General features: G+C 40.9%; 3 protein-coding genes across 5 annotated transcripts; 1 reads left to right on the top strand and 2 right to left on the bottom strand.

Moving 5' to 3' along the window:
- The first annotated feature begins 628 nt into the window (after positions 1-628).
- Positions 629-6,616, top strand: dhrs7b (dehydrogenase/reductase (SDR family) member 7B). Of its 2 annotated transcripts, none has more exons than XM_036553091.1 (7): positions 629-671; positions 3,348-3,523; positions 3,737-3,852; positions 4,210-4,420; positions 4,818-4,910; positions 5,220-5,372; positions 6,166-6,616. In XM_036553091.1, exons 1-7 carry the CDS (start codon positions 652-654, stop codon positions 6,369-6,371), a joined length of 975 nt encoding a protein of 324 aa, XP_036408984.1. In that variant the 5' UTR covers positions 629-651; the 3' UTR covers positions 6,372-6,616. The 2 variants fall into 2 exon arrangements, with proteins under 2 accessions (XP_036408984.1, XP_036408985.1); XM_036553092.1 differs by lacking the exon at positions 629-671 and adding an exon at positions 2,113-2,189.
- Positions 6,617-6,702: 86 nt separating this feature from the next.
- tmem11 (transmembrane protein 11) lies at positions 6,703-14,946 on the bottom strand. Of its 2 annotated transcripts, none has more exons than XM_036553102.1 (2): positions 14,874-14,946; positions 6,703-9,927 (listed from the first exon to the last, which is right to left on the bottom strand). In XM_036553102.1, the coding sequence occupies exon 2, from the start codon at positions 9,918-9,920 to the stop codon at positions 9,411-9,413; it is 510 nt and encodes a 169-aa protein (XP_036408995.1). In that variant the 5' UTR covers positions 9,921-9,927; positions 14,874-14,946; the 3' UTR covers positions 6,703-9,410. The 2 variants fall into 2 exon arrangements, with proteins under 2 accessions (XP_036408995.1, XP_036408994.1); XM_036553101.1 differs by lacking the exon at positions 14,874-14,946 and adding an exon at positions 14,308-14,387.
- Positions 14,947-16,203: 1,257 nt separating this feature from the next.
- natd1 lies at positions 16,204-22,450 on the bottom strand. Its single transcript, XM_036553162.1, has 3 exons — positions 22,211-22,450; positions 20,958-21,076; positions 16,204-17,455 (listed from the first exon to the last, which is right to left on the bottom strand). The coding sequence occupies exons 1-3, from the start codon at positions 22,374-22,376 to the stop codon at positions 17,339-17,341; spliced, it is 402 nt and encodes a 133-aa protein (XP_036409055.1). The 5' UTR covers positions 22,377-22,450; the 3' UTR covers positions 16,204-17,338.
- Between the last annotated feature and the right edge of the window lie 978 nt (positions 22,451-23,428).

Here is a 23,428-nt window from a genome sequence, read left to right as displayed (position 1 = left end):
CCTAATAAAATACAAGAAGACAATGATTTACTAATGGGCTCAAACCTTTACTGCATTCAATTGTATTATCTTTGGCTCTTATCTGAGGCTTAACTGAGACTGTATTTAAATTAAGAAGAAGTTAGGTAGCTTTCCTTTTTCACTAGTAGTGTAATGGAATGTAATAAGTAGTGTTTTAATGCAGGATAAGAATTTGTCTGGCTCGGCATTTTTCTTACTATTCTTCATAAGATTAAAAGGGTGAAATATTCTGTGCTCAAATGCTGAAATTAAAAAGGACATTTCCATTATGATACTAACATTTATTATTATTATTACTGTTATTGTATTACTGTTTTGCTGTTGTAATAATTTATTTTAGTATTCGTATTTTAGTGTTGTTTTATGCCTTGCTAATAGGATATCTATCTGTGTTCGCTATGTCAGGTCTTTCCGTTTGTGGATGATACTAAAGACGTAAAGAGAGAAAGTATCAAGGTAATGTCACTACATTAATCACGAAAATATTTTTTCTGATGGTCTAATGCGAGATGTTAACAAGGAGGAAGGTGCTTTCGCTTGTAACAGATCAGACTACGACTCCACCTCCAGGCGAATGCGATTGGCCAGCAAAATCAAACGGGCCCTATTTTACTTCCGGTTCTCTTAAGCATGATTCTCAGCTCCCATAGGTAGGTTCAAAGACCATTTATTAAATCTAACTAACCAGTTCGAATGCAGATAGCTTTCCGTTAAATGTAAATTGTTGCCATTTTGAACTCACAAAAAATTAATGTATTTAGCCAGAAATAATGCTGTGGATTTAAATTGCTGGTTAGCAGTCCGAGTCACTATTGGTAGGCGTGTAGCTCACTAGCTTGCTACAGAGGTGTGTTTGTCATATGCAGTTCATGTTCTCCCTCTAGTTTTTAAGCTAAATGACTGGCCAGACGCTACTTTAGAAGACTGTTGTGACAACCTAAATGTCATTTGTGTAGCGAGTCAGGCAGCAAAACCACACTGCGTACAATTAGGCGCTCAAGCTTTAGAAAAACGTCGCCAGCTACTGTTAGCTAATCAACTCAATGTTGTGCAATTGAATGACTGCTCAGTTTCCCAACGTTAGCTGTTTCCTGTTCAATCACAGATAAATGTCACACAGTACTGTATTTCTGGTTAGCCAAGTGATATGGTGAAATGATATTTTATCATCTCAGAATGCTGGCTATAATAAACAAATGGCGGCTGGTACATCCACAATCACAAGAGATTGTCAGTGGTCAAGGCTATTTTTAAATACCATAATAATGTGATCATTTAGTCATGTTGATTAGTGCCGTATTTATATTGAAAGGGATCGTCCTAACCTTCCTTGGTGAAACGTCATCCTGCTCGTTCAGCTACTCGTGACGGAACGAGACTCGTAAATGAAATAATGTATGCAGAGGTATAGCAATGCTCGACAGTGGCAGTGATTTTCATGTGGTTAATAACATTTTGATTTTTTTGATACTAAAAGAATTTCTGTGGATCATGTAGTGTAAAGATGTGTATTTTTTTATCTTACCTCTCACTATCAAAGTCAAATAAAATGTTTTATCTATTTTTGTAACAGTAATGAAGCTGAACACTTGTTGCTAAATCTGTCTCACCAGCAGATGTCATTACTAGTTCTGCAAATATTATGATTTCCATCATTCTGAATACAACGTTGTAGTCTCAAGTTACCAGTACACCAATATAAATGGTTGTGTATTTGAGGTCATGAAGCCTTTGAATGCCGGATAAGGTCCTGAAGTGACTTTGCTTTTGAAAGTAATCCCACTCAGATGAACCCCCTACCTTCTTTGCCAGAATATCTTACCCCATTTGATCTAGGATATCATCACTCTGTAGACTGAGGTTTGTGTGGGTAGGACCAGCTGTCAGTGATAATGGCAGAACAATTGAGTGTCTCTACAAGAATGGCTGCCTCTGTTATTTTAACACCTGACCTTAAAACGTTGTCATTCTGTCATTGGAAAGGGCTTTACCATTTATCTTGGAGAATTAGGCTGACTTTATTAAATCAGTTGAGGGGTCCCTTGTGGGAAATTCCACCGTAATAAGCAGGGCTGACCTCATTGTAGGAGAGGAGAATAAGAGAATGAGAGATACAGAGACTAGTCATTGCTGAGAGAACACACTTTACCAGCCTTGGAAATAAACAGGTGAGTCCAGTTTTGATTTTGTGAATTAGATGATTTGCCGAGGAGGAGAGACGTCTTATTTATGAATCGAACATCGCTGGATCTTTCATAGTGAATGTTTCCTTCGTCTTTTGTACTATCATTCATCTTCATTTTGGTGCTGCAGATCATCATTTCAGGAGATCTAAACATTCATAAAAGACATGGGTTTGTGCATAAATTTACAAAGTTGACTATTTGCCAAGTTTTTTTTCCAAAAGGCTTTTCATGGCTTTATATGGATAGTACAGTTGAAGTAGACATTCTCTGTCCTGACTAACTGGACAAGCAGGACTATATGTACCAACCTCTTTGTACAAAGCTGTTTGTATGTCTGTTTGTGACAGACAGTATGTCTGTTTCAAAAAAACATTTCAGATCAGAATGTTCATTTTGTGTGTATTTCTTATTATTTATTGTTATAAAACAAACAACAGCCGCAACAAAGCCAATTGTTGCTTGAATACATTTTCAGACTTTGAGAGTAGTTTGATATTGGTATTTATGTTGGGGTAAAAATACTCAGATAATAGACTGCATATTTGAAACCCTCCTTGTGAAAAGAAGCATTAAAGATGAGAATAGGAATGTAGGTTACGTAGTTTGGTCATCCTTCTGTTCCTCAGAGGGAGTTTGTTTTGTTATCTGCAGTACGGTCGTGAAGTGAAATTGGACCCTCTGTGTGGTGAACTCATACCTCACATGCTGAGAAACCAGCTGTCACTGGAATCAACAGCATGTGTCTGCCCCAGACCCCTTTTGCATTGTACTGGAAAAGTGGCACAGAGGCAACTGTCACTTTTTCCCCATCTTCCCAGCCACTATGTGCGAAAACAATAATGCCTCAAGAACAGAAGCATTCTTATGCATCAGTTTACTGGTATATGTTATCCTCACCTGAATAGATAGATAGAGTGTGTCATGCTGCTGTAGTGTTTGTTCTGGAACACATGTCACCTGTTCAGTCAAAGAATATACCAGCATACATGGTTAAAATGAAGGCGATGTGGTGGCAGATAAAGTCAATTTGAGCCTTAGGTGCCCTTTCGTGCAAGACGTGACTGATCTGGAATAGGAGGCTTACTTTGATCTGAGAAAGCCCTTTGCCCCCTCACACCCCTGCTGTGGTCATTCCCTCAGGAGGAGCATATCCAGAGGGGGGGCTATGGACCTGATATTTGGGAACGTGGTGCCCCTGGTGCTGGGCAGTCTGGGAGTGATGGTGCTGTACCAGCTGCTGCAAAGGTACCGGCAAAGAGCTTACATCCAGGATGCAGTGGTGGTCATCACCGGGGCCAGCTCTGGCCTGGGGAAAGGTAACACCGCCAACCCCCCCAACACACACACACACACACACACACACACACTCCTCGACTCAACTGCTTGTTTTAGAAATGTGCTCACGTTTTCTTCTACCCTTACATTTGTATGTGGTCCTGTGCTGTATTAGTGACGTTATTGCAGCTGCTTCAGCAGCGTCTGCCCCTCACAGAGCCAGCTCTGACCCTGGCAGTGTCTGCTTCTCCCAGAGTGTGCGCGGGTGTTCCATGCAGCGGGTGCCAGGCTCATTCTCTGTGGGCGAGACCGTGCGCGGCTGCAGGAGCTGGTCCAGGAGCTGAAAGAGGTGGCAGACAGCAAACAGAAGGTATGCCAAAAGGGAAAAAAAGGGTGTTGCTGCTGTGGCAAATGATGACGCCCATGATTTTTCTGTTTTAGTTTAATGTCTTTGTCTGAAGTTTACTGAAGTCTCCATTCATTGAATAGTTGATAGCTGATAGAGGCTTATAATCAAGAACTGTGTGATGAGCAGTTTAAAGCTAAATGAAATGGTCCATGTATAAATGCCAACTACATATGAGATGTCAAATCTGATGATGACATTAAATTCAGGCATTTTAATTGATGTCACTTTCATATACACTTTCTCCACATTGTGTCACTGTTTCTCTGACACTGAATTTCTGATCAGTTCCTCATTGGTGTCTTGTTACTGTAACTCCAGACATACACCCCGAGCACCGTGATCTTTGACCTGTCGGACACAGAGACAGTGGCCAGCGCAGCGGAGGAGATCCTAAAGTGTCACGGTCACGTGGACATTCTAATAAACAACGCCGGGGTCAGCTACCGGGGCACCATCCTGAACACCCACGTCGATGTCCACAAAGAGGTCATGGGCATCAACTACTTCGGCCCCGTCGCCCTCACTCAAGGTATCAGTGCGTTTCTGAAACACTGTCACTACGGGGATGAGAAGTGAAATGGACTTACACTTACTAAATTTGCCAAATTGCTGTTTTTCAGGCAGTGACAGTCTTAGATAGACAAGCACATTCTGCCTAGCGTAGCGCTCTATTCCTCTTGGAGTGTGTCACTCCAGTCATTACCCTGGGGGATGGGGGGTGGGTGGGGGGGGTGTTCTCTTTCAGCAGTGACAGCTTCCTGTCTGCACGACTCTTAGCTCAGCTAGACCTGCCTGAGACTGAGGAGCAAGCGAAAAAACACCACATCGCTCATTATTCTGAGGGCGTGCTGTAGACATTGAGAGGGATCAGCAATACAAGGTCAGCTGTGAGCCTCGATGAGCTGACCGGCACTGTCCTCCCGCAGCCATCCTGCCCTCCATGGTGCAGAGGAGGAAGGGACACGTGGCGGTCATCAGCAGCGTCCAGGGCAAGATCGCCATCCCCTTCAGGTCAGCCTGTGAGTACTCCGGCTGTCACATGTGTAACATACGCCCTTCTTTTCTGCATATATTCCTGTAGGTGGGATCGAAATTTTTGGCTAAATTATAACCACTGGTATTAACATATTTATACCACAGTTTATGAATCCTACAGGGATTACAGCAATTTACTGTAGAGCAAGACGTGAAGATGTAATTTTCCACGCAAATATAAGCACAAGCCGGCTATCTGTTTATCTGTTTGGTACTGAGCGCTATTAAATAGCGCAGCTGCTTCTAGATGTGATGAGGTGGCATTGCTATCTGCCCTCACCACCTCCTTACAGACGCGGCTTCCAAACACGCCACCCAGGCATATTTTGACTGCCTGCGGGCTGAGGCGGAGCAGTACGGACTCGAAGTGTCCGTGATTAGCCCAGGCTACATCAGAACCAACCTCTCCCTCAACGCTGTCACTGGGGATGGCTCCAAATATGGAGGTAAGGCCAAAAGAACTAGCTTCCAGTGCCCAAGTCTCAGTGTGTCCCCACTATATCTGGCATTACATTACAACACACACAGACACAGACACACACACACACACAGAGTTACCTGTACATTTAGGTACATTGGCTTCATTCCTCCAGTTACTGATGTTGTGCCTCGGCTCAGATGAAATGAGTGAACGACACCAAAAGCTCATCAGTCAAAATATTAATAAAGTATGATTGGAGTGTGATCAAAAAAAATCAAAGCAGGAGGGAAAAGCACTGTAGTTCATGGTGAAACACATGCTTATCCAGATTCTGCACTGACCATGCAATTTGATTTATCATTTGACTATTATTTGGGCAACAATGCACATGTGGTAAACCTTTAACAGGATCAATTCTACGGGTAGTACAAGCATTTAATGACATATTGTACTTACATGGAAAACAATAGCTGGCCTTTATATTACCCCATCATTGGCCAGAAGTCCCTAATTCACCAAGTCAAGTTTCCTGGCCATCAAAAACATTCCTAAAATACAGAATTCATGGGAGATTGTGGCTGGGTGTTTGACGTGTAGTGAGTGGGCAGAAGCAGCTGATCCTAGCCAAAGGAGGGTGAGGAGATGCAGAACTTGTTTACAAATCCATCCAGGTGGACAGTGGTGGGGGGGTGGGACACATTAAGAGAGAGAGGGCTATGTGAGACTCAAAGGCAGGGGGAATCGATGGGGCTGGCGTGTTTGGGCCCCATGTGTTTCTCAGTCTGCCTGTTTCTGGCTGTCTGCACGGCGTGCCCCAGTCCTGGACAAGAACACGGCAGAGGGCAGGGATCCACGGGAGGTGGCGGAGGCGGTGCTGAGGGCCGTGGGGCGTAGTAAGAAGGACGTCCTGCTGGCGGGACCGCTGCCCACGCTGGCGGTGTACATCCGCACCCTCTGCCCGCAGCTCTTCTTCAAACTCATGGCCTCCCGCGCCAGGAAGGAGCAGAGACCCAAAGAGGACTGAGCGGACGGATGGCGCTCTCCCGATCAGAGAGAGGATGCGACGCGGCCCCGGATCCCTCCTCTGGACTGGAAGGCAGAGTGCAGCACAAAGATACCGATCTTAAGTTTTAATGTCTCCAGCCTTTCCGTACTCCCGTAGCCCGGTGTGGGGAAGGTTGCTTTTTATTTGATGAGGAAAATAAGATTTTGAAAAAAAGTTGTACATAGTAGCTTCTGACAAATGTTCATGCTTCAGTTAGCAGTTGCTTTTAAAGGGGACTGTTCTGGAGACCAGTTTTAACAGTATCTACAGAAATATCAACAGAAATAACAATAGAGCAAAAGAGTGGAAGTCAAGGTAAAGGATATTTATTCGGTTGTGTAAATACACCACTAAAATTTCACTTCATAGGTGGTACATAATTCAGATGTAACATTGAAGTCTAATAATGTGATTTTTTCCTGTACGTGATTAAAACCACAAATGGAGACTAAGAGAGGTCAACATGAATACTGTCTTTAAAATGTTGATAGCATAAATCAGCTCTGAGAACTGGAAGAAGCTTGGACCATAGCTGGAGAAGAGGGCTGAATTCACCTGAACATCGAATGAAGGACCAAGTTCCATGATGTGTGAAAGCTGCATTTAAAAGTGTCCTCTTTGGAGATGTGGAAATGTGGTTTCCCTGAAGCTTCGCCAAGATGGCTGCATTGTGTTGGTTGTGAAATTAGAGTAGTCTGAACAAGTATTAATAAGGTCAGTGGGAAAAACAGGCTTCATTTGACTTGCTGGTGCTTTTAAAACATGCAAATATGGATTCTGAAGAGGTTCCTATCCATTCATTTCCTGGTCTGAATATTGGCAATAAATTGTTTTGACATTCAGTCAAAAGTAATTAGTAATTATGGCTTGGAGAAATAAAATTTTGTTTAAAAAAATGTAAGATGTAAAACCAATGACTTATTTGCTAAATAAACTGTTGTATAACGTGTGCACACATGGGTATGGTTTTCCTCATGTTTATTGTGTTGATGTATCTAATTGTTTGAATCTATGTGCTTCTGGATAGATGGGGAACAAATCTGACCATTTTGGATTGTCTAAGATTCTGATTGAGAAGCATTTTCAGCAATTCAGGCTGCATTAAAAAATCAATACCAAGCTAAAGAGAATAGCAGATGGAATGGTGCCAAAGGTGATCAGTATCTTCCTAAGTAGGGAAGGGAAATGAAATGTCATCAGCACAACTGCTCTCTCCCTGACAATTTAATAATGATAAGGCATGACTTGCCTGGACATGTCTTGTATAGTTGAAGGGTGTTATATGGTAGTCAACAGGTCAAGATAAAATGCAACCCTGTGCATTTTGTTTTGTGTATAGTTCTTTAATGACTAATGACAGAATTTTATTGTTCCACTGTGGATCAAACGTTAATGTTGTTAAGGAGAGAAAGAAGTGTACTTCTTTCATATTTATTTCACATTATGTTAAATGGTAAAGATTTTATTCTGTGTAAGTAACAAAAAACATGTCCAGCAATGTGTTCCCCAAATTAAGGTCAAACTGCAGTATGTTCTCCATTGCAGCACACTACAATCCAAGTAAATGATGCATCTTCTGTCTGGGTAATTTACACAGGACACAAATACCTGCCCTAGAAAACTTGGGGTGGACAACTAAGTGCATACTTAAATGCACCCAAATCACCTCACCCCCCAGAAAAAGATTAAGATTCCTAGTAAAATGTGTCATAACTTTAACTCCAAAAACCCATCCGCAGATGCTGTATGGTCATTCTATATTTAAGCAGAGCCCCATATTCACATTAAAAGGCTTCCCGTTTGCATGGGTTCTGAACTGTAACAGGCATGTGCAGACTGAGAGGGTACAGCAGTTACCCTCTATACTTTATCTGCCTCTGAACATCTCGGTGTCTAACAGGATATTAGACGCAATCTCCTCTTTAACACAGTACTGTAAGAAGTGAAATGACTTTAATGACTGGATGAAAAGACAGCATGTATGTATTTTAATGAGTAACACTGAAGTGGCTGCACCCTGTCATTCTCGATTAAAATCCTCTGAACCCTAAGCAGTAATACATGCAGGAAACTCCTTGATCTTCAAAAAATTGCTCCATTGTGACATTACTAGGATAAAAGAGCAGTCTTTGAGGGAGGAAAAACCAGGCTCTAAAAATCAAATTATTAAAGCTTTTTTGCAGGGCATTCACCAAGTCTGACCCTTTAAAAAGCTTCTGATTCAACAGTGGAAAACTGGCCACATGCACCCTGATAGACAGTAGGAAAAGATTGAGATCCAGTCTCCACTTGAACACCCTGCCATTTAGCTCATCTAATTTTTTACTAAATTGATGTGCGCATAACTGAATCAAGAAATATTTTAACTTGTGTTAAAGAACATATTACCCACAACTGCAGTGCCTCTAATATGCAACCAACAGACTTGGGACAAATGGACAAGACCTATAATTCAGTGTGAAAGTAGGTATCTGTACTGTCAACTTCAGAGGTCAACTGGAGTGGATTTAATTAAAAAGTAAAATAAAGTACAGAAAGGTGAAGTGAGTTTCAAATATCCTAATGTTTAATGAAGTGGTGACTTTGATCAGCATGAAAGGGTACAATAAAACTACTGAGGACAAAAAAAAGTATCGGCTGTTAATCCTTAAAACACATCTGTCCATTCAGCTGTCATAGTCTCACAATCGTCAAGATACTGACTCTTACCCATATGCACAAGTTTAGTGTATGGATGATGGGGGTGGAAATGTAAATATCATATCAATAAGTGCACTGGTGATGTCATTTACAAAGAAAACAAAGAGAGGGGTAAACAAAGAAAAAAATGCCTCTAGTTTTTAGTACTTCCCTCTGAACCGTTAAACAACAACAAAGCTTGAGTGTCAAAACAGCTGAATGCACTTTTTTTGTCGTTGTTTCTGGGTGTGTTTTCTGTTGCCTGCCCGCCCCTGTCCCCCCAATTTTTTTCATTTTTTTATTCGTTTTTTTTTTCCTTTTTTTTTTGTTTGCATTAAATCATACAACGTAGAGTTCGTAGATCTTCTTAACACAGTAGGCCAGGGCAGCCAGTGCTATCGTGTTGTGGAGTCTCTTTCTGTGGATGTCGTCCTTCCTCACCAGCACCACGGGCGTGGAGGAGGTGAGTGTGTGCAGGGGGAGGCGGGAGAGTTTGTGGCTGTCGTACTCCACTTGGTACTTGCAGCAGGGGTCGAACTGCCAGGAGATGCCGTAGAGGGTGGCGCAGGCCACGCTGAGGGCGCCGGCGGGCAGGGCCACGTAGCGTGAGTACTCCAGGGGCAGGGAGAGCGGGGTGAGCAGGCACGCCGCCCCTGACAGCACCGCCGTCTTGTGCAGGCAGTTGCCCACCGCGATCCAGCGCGCCGTCTCGTCCCCGATGCGCGTGGGCTCGATCACGATGTACTTGTACTGGGCCTCCAGGGCCTGCTCCAGCTCGTACTCAAACTGGTCCTGGGCATTCTCCCCGTTGTAGATCTCGTGCACGATGTAGCAGTCCGTCGAGGCCATCACTCCCCTGTTCGGAGAGGGAGGGAGGGAGGGAGGGGGAGGGTGTGAGGCAGAGAAAGGAAGAGAGAGAGAGCAGGCAGAAAGACGTAGCTCGTTACTGAAATTTTCTGTATGTTCTGACTCCTGCTTCTAGTTCTAGCCCAGCCTATCAGTTATTTATCTAAAAGTGACCATCAGCGACTAACTGTACATAATTTAAGTTGGAGGAGGCATTCTCACTTTTATGACACATTCAACAAAGGCAGGGAAAGAGGTGATAACATTTCACTGAAATAGACTAATAACATGAGAATGATCAGACCTAAAAGTTGCAAGTAGGACTGTTGAAATACGCTCCTACCACTACTGTATGGAAAAATTCAGAACATTTTCAGACGGAACTGTGCTTTGTGTAATAGAAAAGAAAGCCATAATGTTCATGAATGCCCACAGAGAGGTTTAATCCATCTGGGACAGTAACAGTCTTTTCACCTCAGTATACATTCCACCAATGCCTTTTGAGCCATTTAGCACCCACACACAAGAATAATTTGTCAGGGAGATCATGGTGAAGAACACAACGAGAAAAAGAGCTCGCTTTCCACCTTTTATAGATTCCAATTCTTACCATGACTTCTGTTAGGGTCCTCTTTCTCATTATCCTTTTTATATTAGCCTTCAGATGTGGGCTGAAGACGCACCTCTTCAGACTCTACCTGGACTGACACCCTTGCCATTTTGACCTTGTAAATCTAAGATTGTTGGCTTGTACTTGTAGCTCTATCTCTTACCTTGTATTTGTAGCACGTTTTTGCCTAGGTAGCATAGCAGCACTTTATTGTCCCAGTGACTGTATTCGATATATCTAACCTTAGATCAGATTAGTTCTGTCTTGCCACACTGACCTTGCGCTCAGCTTCAGCACTATCTGCGTTGTATGACCTGTACACATCTTGTCCTTGTGCCCGTTTGCCCACTATATGCACTTTTGTACGTCGCTTTGGATAAAAGCGCCTGCTAAATGAATAAATGTAAATGTAAATATGTTTGCATAGCTAATATCTGAACATGAGTTGTGTCCTCTGTTAAATATCTTGCTTATTAAAATAAAACCATAACCCAAATATACCAATTTACAGTGGTGGCATGAAACAGGGAGTGTACTGTGTACTATTTAATAAACATTAATAAAATAATGAAATGTATTTCTAACAGATGTGCAAAGCAAGGATTGTAAGTGGATACTTAATGCATGCAGATTACAATGAATATTAGTATTTCATTTTTGCTCCATGACAACTCCCTGTGTGAATATAGTGTGAATTTGGACTTGAATTCCAAATTGAAGGGAAATGACTACAATCACTTCTGTATCTAGACATAGGAGCAAGCAAAGTTTGCTCCTAGTAAAACTGTTGCAAGACAAAAGAAGTGAGAAATCTGGTAAAGTAGCCTACTATACAGTAGCCTATACTATTTGATTGAAGTACAATATTTGGATACCCAAGGCTTTTCACCTCATAAAATAAATGACCTCTCCTGCAGTTTCAACTTTCACATTCCTATTCCTTTGACTTTGTGATCAAACCCCAACTGTTACAAACAGAATACCTGCTTGATTTATTCTAATTGATTGAAAGTGATTAATAAATACTTTTTAAGACAGCACCAACTTCTTAAACTTATGTGAAAACAGAGCATAGGGGCTTCAATTAATTGAGTATTACTGAATTATGTGGCTCCTAGCCTCTTGGATCTGCATTGTTAATCACTCAATTTCATAGCTCTGTCCTCTGAAAGATGTGAATGACAGTGACTATGCCATGTTTCCATTACAAAACCTGCCCAGACAGCCACACTCCCAAAACATGATTGATTTCCACCCTCAGGTTCTTGTACCACCCTGCAGAGGCAAAGCTGGGTAAAAGGCTCCACTGATGGACAGGATCTGTGCTGCGTTGTGAATGACAGCAGAAGAAATGACTGCAGATTTGTCTGAATACTGATCACGCTAACAGGAAACTACAGCTGGCTAATAAAAACTCAGGCTTTCTTTGTCCCCGGGTGTCCCAACATCCCCTAAACCATGTGGTCTAGTTAATGTAGTTAATGTACACATTAGTTGTCCTTGATGCACAGTAGTCAGAGGTGATTTAAGTTTAAACAGTTAAAGAGAGATGGTGAAAAGCAAAATAAAATGCTATTTTACATAGACCTTGAGCCATCATTCACACTGATCAGGGTTTTTACTCTGTGTTGCTGAGGTAACCACTCTGGACATTGCTCCTCCCCAACTAGGAGTCTTGGTGAGCTGCAACCAATCCCTTACGACACACCAAGTGAACAGCAAATTTTGGTTCAAACTCCACAAACTTGTAGGACTACAATGATATTTGTTAGTGTTTTGACGCTTTAAGTAGCTGTAATAAAATGCCTACCAAATGAGATGGAAGGAAAGTTTTGTCATCAAATTACGTCCTAAAATGGTCCAATACTAAGTACACAAAGAATGCATTCTACCACACACGTCTTCAAACAGGTAAAACAACATGTGAAGCCAGTGACCCTAAACGATCTGGCCAATCAACTGTCTGGAGACCATAGTACAGGTATAGCTCAGTTAACTAACCCTATGGAAACGCAGCTCCTTTATATACACAAGATCAATCTTTCAAATATAAGACAGTGCAAATATAATTGCTTTTACAAAGTAAACGCTGGGAGTAAATGTTGTTTACATCATCTAAAGCTAACCAGTGAAGAGGTTTGCGAGCTTGCCTTCGAAATAAACTGTCGCTGTCTCACTTCTCACTATAATTTCTCCAAGCATCTAATTTGTTAAGTGATAAACTAGAGCACACTTCTTATATGCCATGATATTTAATCTTTCATAACGGAATTTCAGATAGCTGCTTATGCTTTCTGGACCGCATCTAATTCATTAACCAATGCATACCTTTATATTAGTAATAAAATTTAAAGCTTCGGTGAACCTGTAATTACGAGTAATTTTGCCTTTTCCCAAGATACGTTATAGCTAAAATATTAAGGCGAGGAAAAAATAGGCTACGCATTATGAATCCGCTTTCTGCCAGTGTGTTGATTCCACTGATTAATTTGTTCCGATTGATGGAACGTTAACACTGACTTGCTTGCAGAAGAATGTAGCTTGGGATGAAACAAGGCCAGAGAGGCTACGATGCGTGTGCAAGGCATTGCACATTCAGCAAACGAAGGGAGGTCGAATCAAAATGTAAATACTTAGCTAGATAAGCTACCAAATTACTACTAATAACAACAATAATGGCAGCGAGAGACTAAACGCTGAAGGAAGCACTGCAACTAGGCTAACTAGCGACAGTACTACCATCTACGGACTGCCAACCTAGCTAGCTACATCTGTCCATCCCCAAGATCGATTTTTCTCACATTACATTGGCTAAACGGGACTGTTTTCGTTATATCGGACGCGATTACACTTTCACTCAGCCAACAACCCGGCTAAATAGCTACTGTAAAAAAAACATGCGGCCTTCAATGTGCCAGTTAGAGAGATTCCAAACAGACAGATATCCGTAATTTATAATGCTTAGCTAGCTAACAAAATTAATTGTGCATTAGAAACACTGCCAGTTTATACAATTTATGTAAACAGCTGTCTGACTAATTTACACAGTGACATAACTAGCTATGCACACCGAGTCAACTGCAAACATAAAAATCGCTAACTTTACGCCTGACAACAGCTAGCTCAGTGCGACTAACGTTAGCTAACTAACGCCAGATAATTAGCTATCTCGCTAGTGTGGACTATTCCTGGCGTTACTGTAGCAAGATAGTAAGCGGATTTAACACTTCGTGAACTAATTTTAAAAAGCAGGCGTTAGCTATGTTTGTAGCTAATTAATAAATGCTGTTCGTCCTGCCGAATTTACATATTCTAAGCGTTAGATCTAATTTCCCTCATCCGTGTAGACAGCTAGCTCATGATAACGTAGCTTTAGCTAGTCCAGCAGGCTAAACTAGACTAGCTAACAGTTTCTGCTGGAAACTCTACCGACAGCAAGCGAAATACACTTCTTAGTTAGGAAGACCACTCTTAAGAAAGCATGTTCTTTACATGCAACTGCCACCTACTACAGCTTTACGTCTATGGTTTCTGTCTTGGTTAGCTAATTCAGTTTGCGGTATTCTAGCTTGCTTGCTAGCCAGTGTAGACAAGACTAGTTAGCTAATCAAAACATAACACGAGCCGACATCTAGCTAAGCATTCTGTCTGCTGACAACTAACTTTAACTTTGCAGATCTCTCTGTTGAAGGGGTTAAAGATTGACATCACGTTTAACCTCGACTGCCAAGAGTTCTGAGCGAAAACTTCGTTTGATGGGAATACTAAAGTATCACTGACCTCTCCCTGTTGACTGGGACACCGCGCCTCCTTCTCAACGCCGCCATGTTGGAGAGTCAACACACCGCTGTTGTCGTCACAGCGTGCGGCAGTGCATCTTCGGCAATGTAGTCCGTTATATGTAAAACGCTCGCCCGTTCTTATTATGAAAGCCAGTCATGTGAACTATGATTCCCGTCGTTCGTATGTGAAGAGTTGGGCACCACTGGTCTATCCATTTATGCAATTTCTTAATATTTATTACACGAACATCCAGACCGGCAGTATTCGGGTACATCTCTATACAAAAGAAAGACCGTTTAACTCAGTGCTTTTGTGACAATTTTTTAGTTAAACAGACCACGTTTCACATGTTTTTGTTTTGTAACGTTCAGAGATGACCAATCGAACGCAAGGACAACACTATGGGGCACTGAATAGGACAAACCATTCCCAAAAAACGTGCAAACGCTACAATCGTGTATTTAAAGACTGTGCTCTCGTCGATTTTACAGAACGTGCAAGCTAATAGTATCGAGTTTGCTAAATAAGATTTTTCGTATGGTTCTTCATTTTCAAATACTCACCCATAATGTGTCAGTGTAGGGCTTCAACTGTGCAGTCCCTGCAGTGTGTAGCACACTGAGCCGAGCAGATCACTGATCACATGTGCTATAGCCAGCCAGCGCAGACGCAGCTCGTGGTAACACGTGTAGTCCACTCTCTCGCCTCAATGTATATTGCGTAACATGCAGTGTCTAAACAGATGTTTGTAATGTATCTCCTCTTAACCCTCGTTGGCGACTATAGATTACTAAATATAATTTGACTGAATATTGTCCATCAAGGTCTAGCTGAACATCCCGTGTGTGTAAATGCACACGCACACACGCTGAATTTTGTGTTCTAACACAGGAATTTAAAAAATGCAGCGTAATCACTGCCGTACTTTACAGTATCTTAAAAGTGTTTGCTTCACAAAACAATAAAGAAATTCTAAATCCTGAAACTTGCTGATAAAATCATGTGTCGGTCAACATTGTGGTACCGCCGCAGAGAGGTTTTGGGCTCATATTCAAATTCATATTCAGACATTTTTAGTTGTCCACTGACCGACAAGTTCGATTATATAGTAGTACCAAAGATACTGCTATTGTTAAGAAATATGATGACATTGGCAATATCAGCCAACACAAAGGCACAACCTTTTGCAGTTTTCACAAAAGGATAATAAGGTCTGAGAATGCAATTTAGAAAATACACTGTAGTCTGTGGGTGACATAGCATAAATATATTGAACTTATTCTCCCTCTGGACATTTGTGCCTAGAAAGTAACTGTGATACAAAACTGACACCAGCATAAATGAGATCCCTGGTACCTGTATTGGTTGATCCAACAATTAAAATCCAATCAATAGTTAACCCAAATATATTTTCAGTGAACCTTACTCCATTGCTTAATTGCATATACTTACTGGGCTGGTGGCAATATATGTCCTAAATGAAGGATAAACCTTTAGGACAAAACTTTTAATGTATGCCAAAAGGATGCCAATGGAGTCCTGGGATTCAGAGGTCCTGTGCTCAGAGGAACATTTCCATCTCAGCTATTCAATATTTGTTAGAATTGTAATACTTTAGTAATACAATAAATATCAGTAACCCTTTAAGTACTAATTTATAATGTAAAGAAAAATGTATAGTTTGTTCAATTGTTTTTACTGTTTTTACAAAACACTCACTGCATCACACTTGTGGTGATATGTTTGCTTTGAAAATAAATATCAAAGGCAACATCAAAATTTAATAAAATTTATTAATAAACTGAAACAAAGTAGTCAAAAGGCTTCCTATGTAAGGAATCACAGGCAGTTTCATTCATATCTGTAGTGCAAACATACTTTTCTCTTGACTGTTTCACCCCAACAACTCCTACACCTCTGGCATGCTCTACAGAAGCACCCCTGCTGCCTACACTACTAACCAACTATATAGGTGTAATTGCCCAGAAAACACTCAGGCAAGCATACATGTCTGACATATAAGTAGCTGAGACCTTTTAGAACAGATGAGTGACATATTGTACTTTTAAGTCTCATGTTGTTTCAAGTGACAAGTTCAATGTGTTCTGGTTAATATCATAAAGCATTCCACCAATCTAATTTCCCACTCTATGACCCTTGACCATTAAACCCTGAATTTACTGACTAAACAGAAAAGTGTTAAAATAGCTTTAGCAATATTACATGTCATAAAAATACCAACCCCTCCTGCTGTCACCCACAGATTGTCCTAAAAGTAGCGAGACAAAGAGAAGTGCCTGACTGGAGTTCTAAAATACTCACAGAAACTTCTCACTGCCATCTACCCTTTTCAGTATTTGCTTGGCTATCATTAAGACACCCCACGTGTCTGCACCAAGCCAAAGGCTGCATAATATCTTCCCAGCGGTGCTCAGTGAATTAAAGGTTTCCCTCATGTCTGAGTGAATGTGTGGACCACCTCTGATGCTCCACCTCTTGCAATTAGGTGAAACTACAACCATCTCCACAGTCCCCCAAGTTTGCAATGTAAAAAGACCAATCAACAAACACCTTACCTTACACATGCGCACAAGTCTGAGATTCTGCGCACAAGTCTGAGATTCTGATTCTACTGAGGTTTGATCGGTGACCAATCTTGGCCTGTTGAATGAATGAAAGACCTCTGTTGCCACAACAGCCATGAACATAAATAGGCCTTTAAGGAAAGAGGTCTTCTTGCTGCCACTTCTGGTTATGGCTTTTGCTCTGATTTGGTGACAGGAATCGCGTGAATTTTGTAGGATACATGTAGTCTTGGCATTGTCCTATGTGTTCATGCAAGCATGGCTCAAACAGACAAATAGGTTAGGGTCAAGGATGTCTTATGCACACATGCAGTGCAATCCCTTTCCATGCCTAAGGTCACTACATCCCACCCCACAGATATTTTGACCACACCCTCTCAGCCTCCATGTCATTCAAATCAAACAAAAAGGACGCTCTTTCCACATCTTCCTATGTCATAGGATCACCGAAGGATGTGCTCCAGGTACTGAGGATTGGGGTTCTCTTTGACATATTTCTGGATGTACCAGCAGGTGAGGTGGGCCTTCAGATCCTCTTCCACCACAAAATCCATGGCAGCCTTTAACAAAGACGGCATAACACTAAACAGATGAGTTCACGAAGATACTGATAGCACTGTTTTGCATACAACATGTGCAGATTTTTGTTAGTGTTGACTATCTGAAATTTGACACGGCTCTGACTGAGTGGATCCTGGAAAAACCAATCACCTTTACGAATTAGATACAAAAGGTGTATAATGTGGTAAAGAGCATGGACGTTGGACAAGGGTTTTCCCATAATAATGAACCAGCTGAATCTTTTGTGTCAACTGGCATTTTTTTTTTAGTTAAGAGAATTTATTTTCATACTAATATTAAATAAGTAACCAGTCTATCCACCACCGTATAGTATCAACATTTTCTAATGATATACTTCTTAAATGTGTAACACCTAAAATGTTTCAGTGAAAAACAAAACAAAACAAAAAATATCAATGAATAACTGCTGACATCTACATAACATTTCCACTTCAAACTGCACAACTCTACTCTGAGGTTTTACAATAAATATCCTGTCCAATAGGCCAGGCCATTGTGCTTCTCTTTGAATTCTATTACACATTATCATTAAGCTCATAGCCAGTACTGATGTAGATAGGCTTGTTTAATTACTGATACCTTATCTCAGCTGGTCAAATACCACAAAAATAAGAAGCCAGTTTTCCCCATCAGTGGTACAGGGCTAAACTGGTCACTACTAGGATAAGTGATGTTGCATAGATACCCACTGATGCTTTGTTTGCTACAAGATCTGTAATTGGTTTAGTTTATGTTATGTCACAGGTGTAGATTGCAAGATGAGTTTCTCTGAAAGCACAGCTACCTGTAAGCCAACTCTCACTCTGATGAAATGGCATGGAATGTGTTCATAGAATGAGGGCTGAATATTAAATGTGCACTGGCCAATTACGTTTGTGCACACCATCACATTTTCCCAATTGCTTCACCGATAAAGGAAAACTGGTGCTGTTCTCTTAAAAGTTTTATGTTCTTTTCCTTCCAGTTATCATGCAATATATACATCTTGGACCCCTGAAAAAGCAGTGTGTTTAAATGGAAAAGAGGGAAAATGTTTAATTGCATGTACCTGTACCAAATGTAGAAAGTCAATGGATGATTTACCAATGTGTGATTTGTTCAAATGAATGATTTCTCTGGCCTTTATTTTCTCATAGACCCACCTCAGGTACATTTTTAATTGTTGCTGTAATTGTTAGAAGTGCTATAATTTGGATTCAAGGGCCCAAAAGGTGATATTCCCAGGCTCCCAAGGAGCAGAAGAATTTAAAGACACACAAACACCACAACGCTCATACAGTTTACATTAAGGTTCACCTCTCAGTACAGCCAAACTTTATATCCGTTTATATATACAACAAATGCTATTTCTGGCTTTGTGCCACAATCATTGCTCAACTCTGAGGCGACACACTTTCACCTATGCCAATAAACTTCCATTGACCCAGACATGATCTGTACTTTATGCCCTTGTTATACATATTGTTTCTACTTTGATTTAATTAATTTTTATTTACATTTGTTGAACAGCTCTGCCAGGGGTTCATGCCAATATGTAGAGCACCTGATTCCCATGAGAAGTCAAGACCGTATTTTGGACAAATGTCATTTGGTTGAAACAATGTATAAGGACAACTGTCACATTTCAATTTCTGCCCCCGTCTGCTGGTGACATTCCCCCCTGGGAATACCTCTGTATCAGTAGTTCCTGTAACCTCTACCCCCGCTCTTCTTGGCAGTGTGCCAAGCAGCGTTCCTGTCAGAGAGGGGCTGCAGTCCCTGCCCATAAGAGGAGCTGAGACAGGGCAATGCCCTCCCTCGCCATTTCTTGATAAACTGCAGATGTCCACCACACAGCTGGGACAACGTGTGAATGTAAGTCCCCACTAACACAACCCTATGGGAACTCGCACTGCCAGCCAACACGTATTTTTCTTATTTGGCTTATCTCAACAAACACATTTCTCCTAAAGGGCAAGTGTTCATAGGTGATCTAATTTGGCCGACTTAAAAACAACCATTAAGTAAACACATCGGCTGGGTTTGTGGGTTTAGACTGGTGTTTCCAGAGTTTGAAATCACCATGTTCAACTACAATAATATACAGCTAGCAAATGAAGACAAGAAATAAAATGGAGAGTCTCAAGAGGTTTTTATCTGATCCTGGGAATGCTTCTGAGGACTTCCACTACATTAATGTGTAAAGACCTTGTTCTCCCACAGGATAGCACTGTAGAAATGTTGAAGTAATCCTCTTTTCCACATCTTAATGTGTTAAATGGAATGTCCTTTAAGTACCACATGACACTGTGAAAGGATTCCTTTATCTTCAGTTTACCTTTGCTGTTTTCAGGGAATAACACATCCCTTTCAATGTATCCCCTCACTTCTAAGTCAGAGCTTTTTAATGGAAGCCAAGATGTTGTATTTTAGACATTTTAAACTTTGTCAGATCCAAAGATAAAAGGGGAAATTTGTTAAAAAGAGAGGATGCCTGATAGAGCTCTTACTGGGGAGAATGAAACAAAAACCATTGTAGTCACTATTCCAAAGATTTGTACTCTGTAATTTTCCTTTTCTAGTTGGGATGCCAGAGGGAAAAAAAAACCCTGTTAACTATACAACTCAGTCGCTTTGTCCCACACACTTTGCTTATTGTGTGGCGACAGATCATGCCTCTTACCTGTTCCTTCCCCTCTGACCTGGAGTAAGTGCGCAGGTCAGGTAGCACATTTATATTCAGTTTACAAAAAGGGCAGCGTGAAATCTTCTAAAGAAGAAATAGCACATGCACATAGATAAAATGCATGCTTGGCATGACTGTGGAAGGCCGCAGTTTAGTAAGAAGCTGCATACCAGTGGTGAGGCCCTGGAGTCACTGCCAGTGGAGCCTAGAGGAGTGCCTGACCACATCCAGTGCGTTCCTTATGGCTGTGGCTGCCTAAGACCTCTGTCCTTCCCTAAAACCCACTCACGTCTTGCACAATGTGTTTTCTTTTGCAAAAACAGTCAACCTGAATGAGGTTCCAGAGGTGTTCCATCTCCAGCGAAAAAACAGAGTGTTTTAATCTTTATGATAAACAGAACATTGCAAAAGAAGAACCTCCCTCAGGCAATTTACCTTCATCCATCACCTACAGCCCTTTAGGCAACCAATCAGGTTATCAATGCTAATGTCTCTGTCCAGTCAAACTATGTAATGTGCCCTGTCCTGAAATTCTGAGTAAAAAAGCTGAGCAAGACTTATTTTGTAAATGTAAATAACTGTAGGCTTCACTCACACATTTCTGCTGTACTCACAATTTTCTAAACTCCTGAGCAGTGTCTGCCACCATGAAAATCTTGTGATAATGCCACTAGTATGAAAGCTGTATAAATTGAAAAAAAGTGTCTTTTTTTCCAAGTTGTTTGACAAAAAAAAAAAACATCCTCATTACATGCACTCTGTTGAAATGATTTGAAGTAAGCTACCCTTTTGTGCCCAGCCACTGTCTGATGTACCTTTGCCAAATGCTTAGCGATTCCCCTCCCTCTGTAAGCATCAGGGACCTCAGTGTGCTGCAGATCCACAGTCCTCTTGCCCACATACTCATACAGCAGGACTGCTCGGTCATGGGAGCCTACAGAGAGAGAGCGACCTTGTGAAGCTTTGCCACACAAACTGCTGTGTAGCGATGACATAAGCCCTTTCTGAGCTCGGACACCTAACATTACACAATACAGTGTTATCAAATGCATATGCACAACTTTATTCAAACATTATAATGAATTACACATTTTAAATTAGGGATTTTAGTCAACAACATTTTTAATGTTATGCAATATGGCATCAGTGGATTGATCCAATGATTAGTAAGTTGCCTTAGTTGTAAAATTCGTTTAAAATCCAGCAATAACTCTCCAGCCTATTGCCTCACATTGTCTCTAGCGTGGCCTGTTTCTTTCTAGTAAGACATAAGACCCTGTTCATAGACTTGTTGTCAATTATAAGGTCAAGCAATGATGGATTCTCTCAGAGCAGGATTTGAAATCCGTTTTAGATACTTCATTTTGTATACCACATAATTGTAATATATACCATCTGAAAGAAAAAGGAAAGAGATGCTCTTTGGAATGGATTTTTTTCTACCCCCCACTCACTACTAAAACACGATCTTTTTCCAAACTATTTCCAAACTCTAAATCTATCAGTTTAGCGTAAGTTGTTTAATAAAGAAATTATTTTTTAATAAAAAAAAAACTTGTGTTACATTATATGTGCATATATTTTGTGTGTATTTTATACAAGTGTTATTGGCCCTGCTTCATAGAAATTTTGACGTTGTTTGCTAGCTCCAACAAGAATAAAAGCTCAAACAGCGTTGAAATCTAAACAGGCAAACCAAGTTTCGATCAGTACCAGACAGTATTATTTGCCTACTTGACTACATTACGTTAACTTAAATAATCACGTATAAAATCATTGTAGGGAGCTTTCATATATGTATTGCAAGTATGTGAATATACACAGATGAACAGCCCAAACAGCTTTACGCTAGTTCACAAAACACGCATCACTGTTAACTTGTTTAGCCAACGTTGCTTGAACAGAGCACAACACCAACTATATTTAGCGGGCTAGCTCCAGCATTTCGAAGTTACAACGCCGATGTAGCCCATGCATGTTTCGTTCCACTGAGCACAGTAAGAAGCAAAAAGTGGGGATCGTGGTGTGTACAGGAAAGTACACTTAACCCATAATCGCCGTACTTTACCATTCAACGTTAGTCTAATGATGAACTGTCGTCGTTTTCTATCGTGTTCCACTTTTAACGGACTGCTGGCTTCGAGGTCGCTCGACTGTTCCGCTTGAGCCATGTTTTCTTTCCTCCCTTTCACTGTTGCCGAAATTATAATCACTAGGGTATCATGACGGTACATGCGCCCCAAAGAGCAATCATAACCTTTCCAACTGACATAAAGGACTCGACAACATTCTCAGTTCATTCTTTGGAAATCAGCTGTACGATCACATGGGAATGGCTGACCAATGATGGCCGTAGCAGAACGTTCTGACGCGCCGCTTTCTCCTTAAAGGAGAAGCAATTAGATTTTAAGACAATCGCAAGACAAGGCGGTAGAGCGAGGGTGTTGCTGTAACATGCTGAACTCTGAATTCAGTTTTCTTAGATAAATGCATGGAAAAAAACAGGTGTGGGCTTTGAATTTGTGTGGAATTGTTTCACTGAAAGTATAGGCTTGATTGCTTAAAGTATGACCTTGTTGACCTCATCTGTAAAAAAGACAGAAGTATCAACTGTAATGTTCTTAAATGAATTATGGATTTGGATGGATGCATTTGTTTTCTCCAAACAGGCCAGCGTAGTTTACTAGGCCAGGAAACAATTAAAGATTCTGGATGCCTGTGTTGTTATCCATCTAAGATTTAATCTGTCTTAATTGCTGCTATTATTGTACAATATTCTATCACGTTTTGGGCAGGTGAACCAAAGAAACAAGAACCATATAGGTGTTATTATAACTGATTATCTAATTTAGAATGCAGAGCGTTTTGGATGGGATGCAGGGTGCTACATGCAGGCGCTGAGTGTACAGTCACGGATATAGAAAAACGCGGCTTACAAATTACAAGCGTGGCTGCAGAACCAGCTGTCTCCACTAGAGGTCTCAATATTACAATTCATTTACTGGTGGAGTGGGACTGACCCCTGAGTCACATCATTTTTAAAATGTTTTCAAAATGTGAATACTGTATCAAGAGGATACACAAGAGATTACACATGATATTTCACATCTCATTGGCAACTACTTTTACTGACGTATAGTCACGAATATAAAATCATACAGTTATTACCCTTCCTTTAACAAAGAACATGGTTGAATCCTACATTTGGCATGCAGGATACATTTATCTTAAATTTGCTACAAAGCCATCAAATCAATTTCGTGAGACACAGTTAATTGGGATTGTA

This window comes from Megalops cyprinoides, chromosome 19 (assembly GCF_013368585.1).
Source record: "Megalops cyprinoides isolate fMegCyp1 chromosome 19, fMegCyp1.pri, whole genome shotgun sequence".
In the NCBI taxonomy this organism is placed as follows: domain Eukaryota; kingdom Metazoa; phylum Chordata; class Actinopteri; order Elopiformes; family Megalopidae; genus Megalops; species Megalops cyprinoides.
This window is presented reverse-complemented; position numbering and strand designations above follow the sequence as displayed.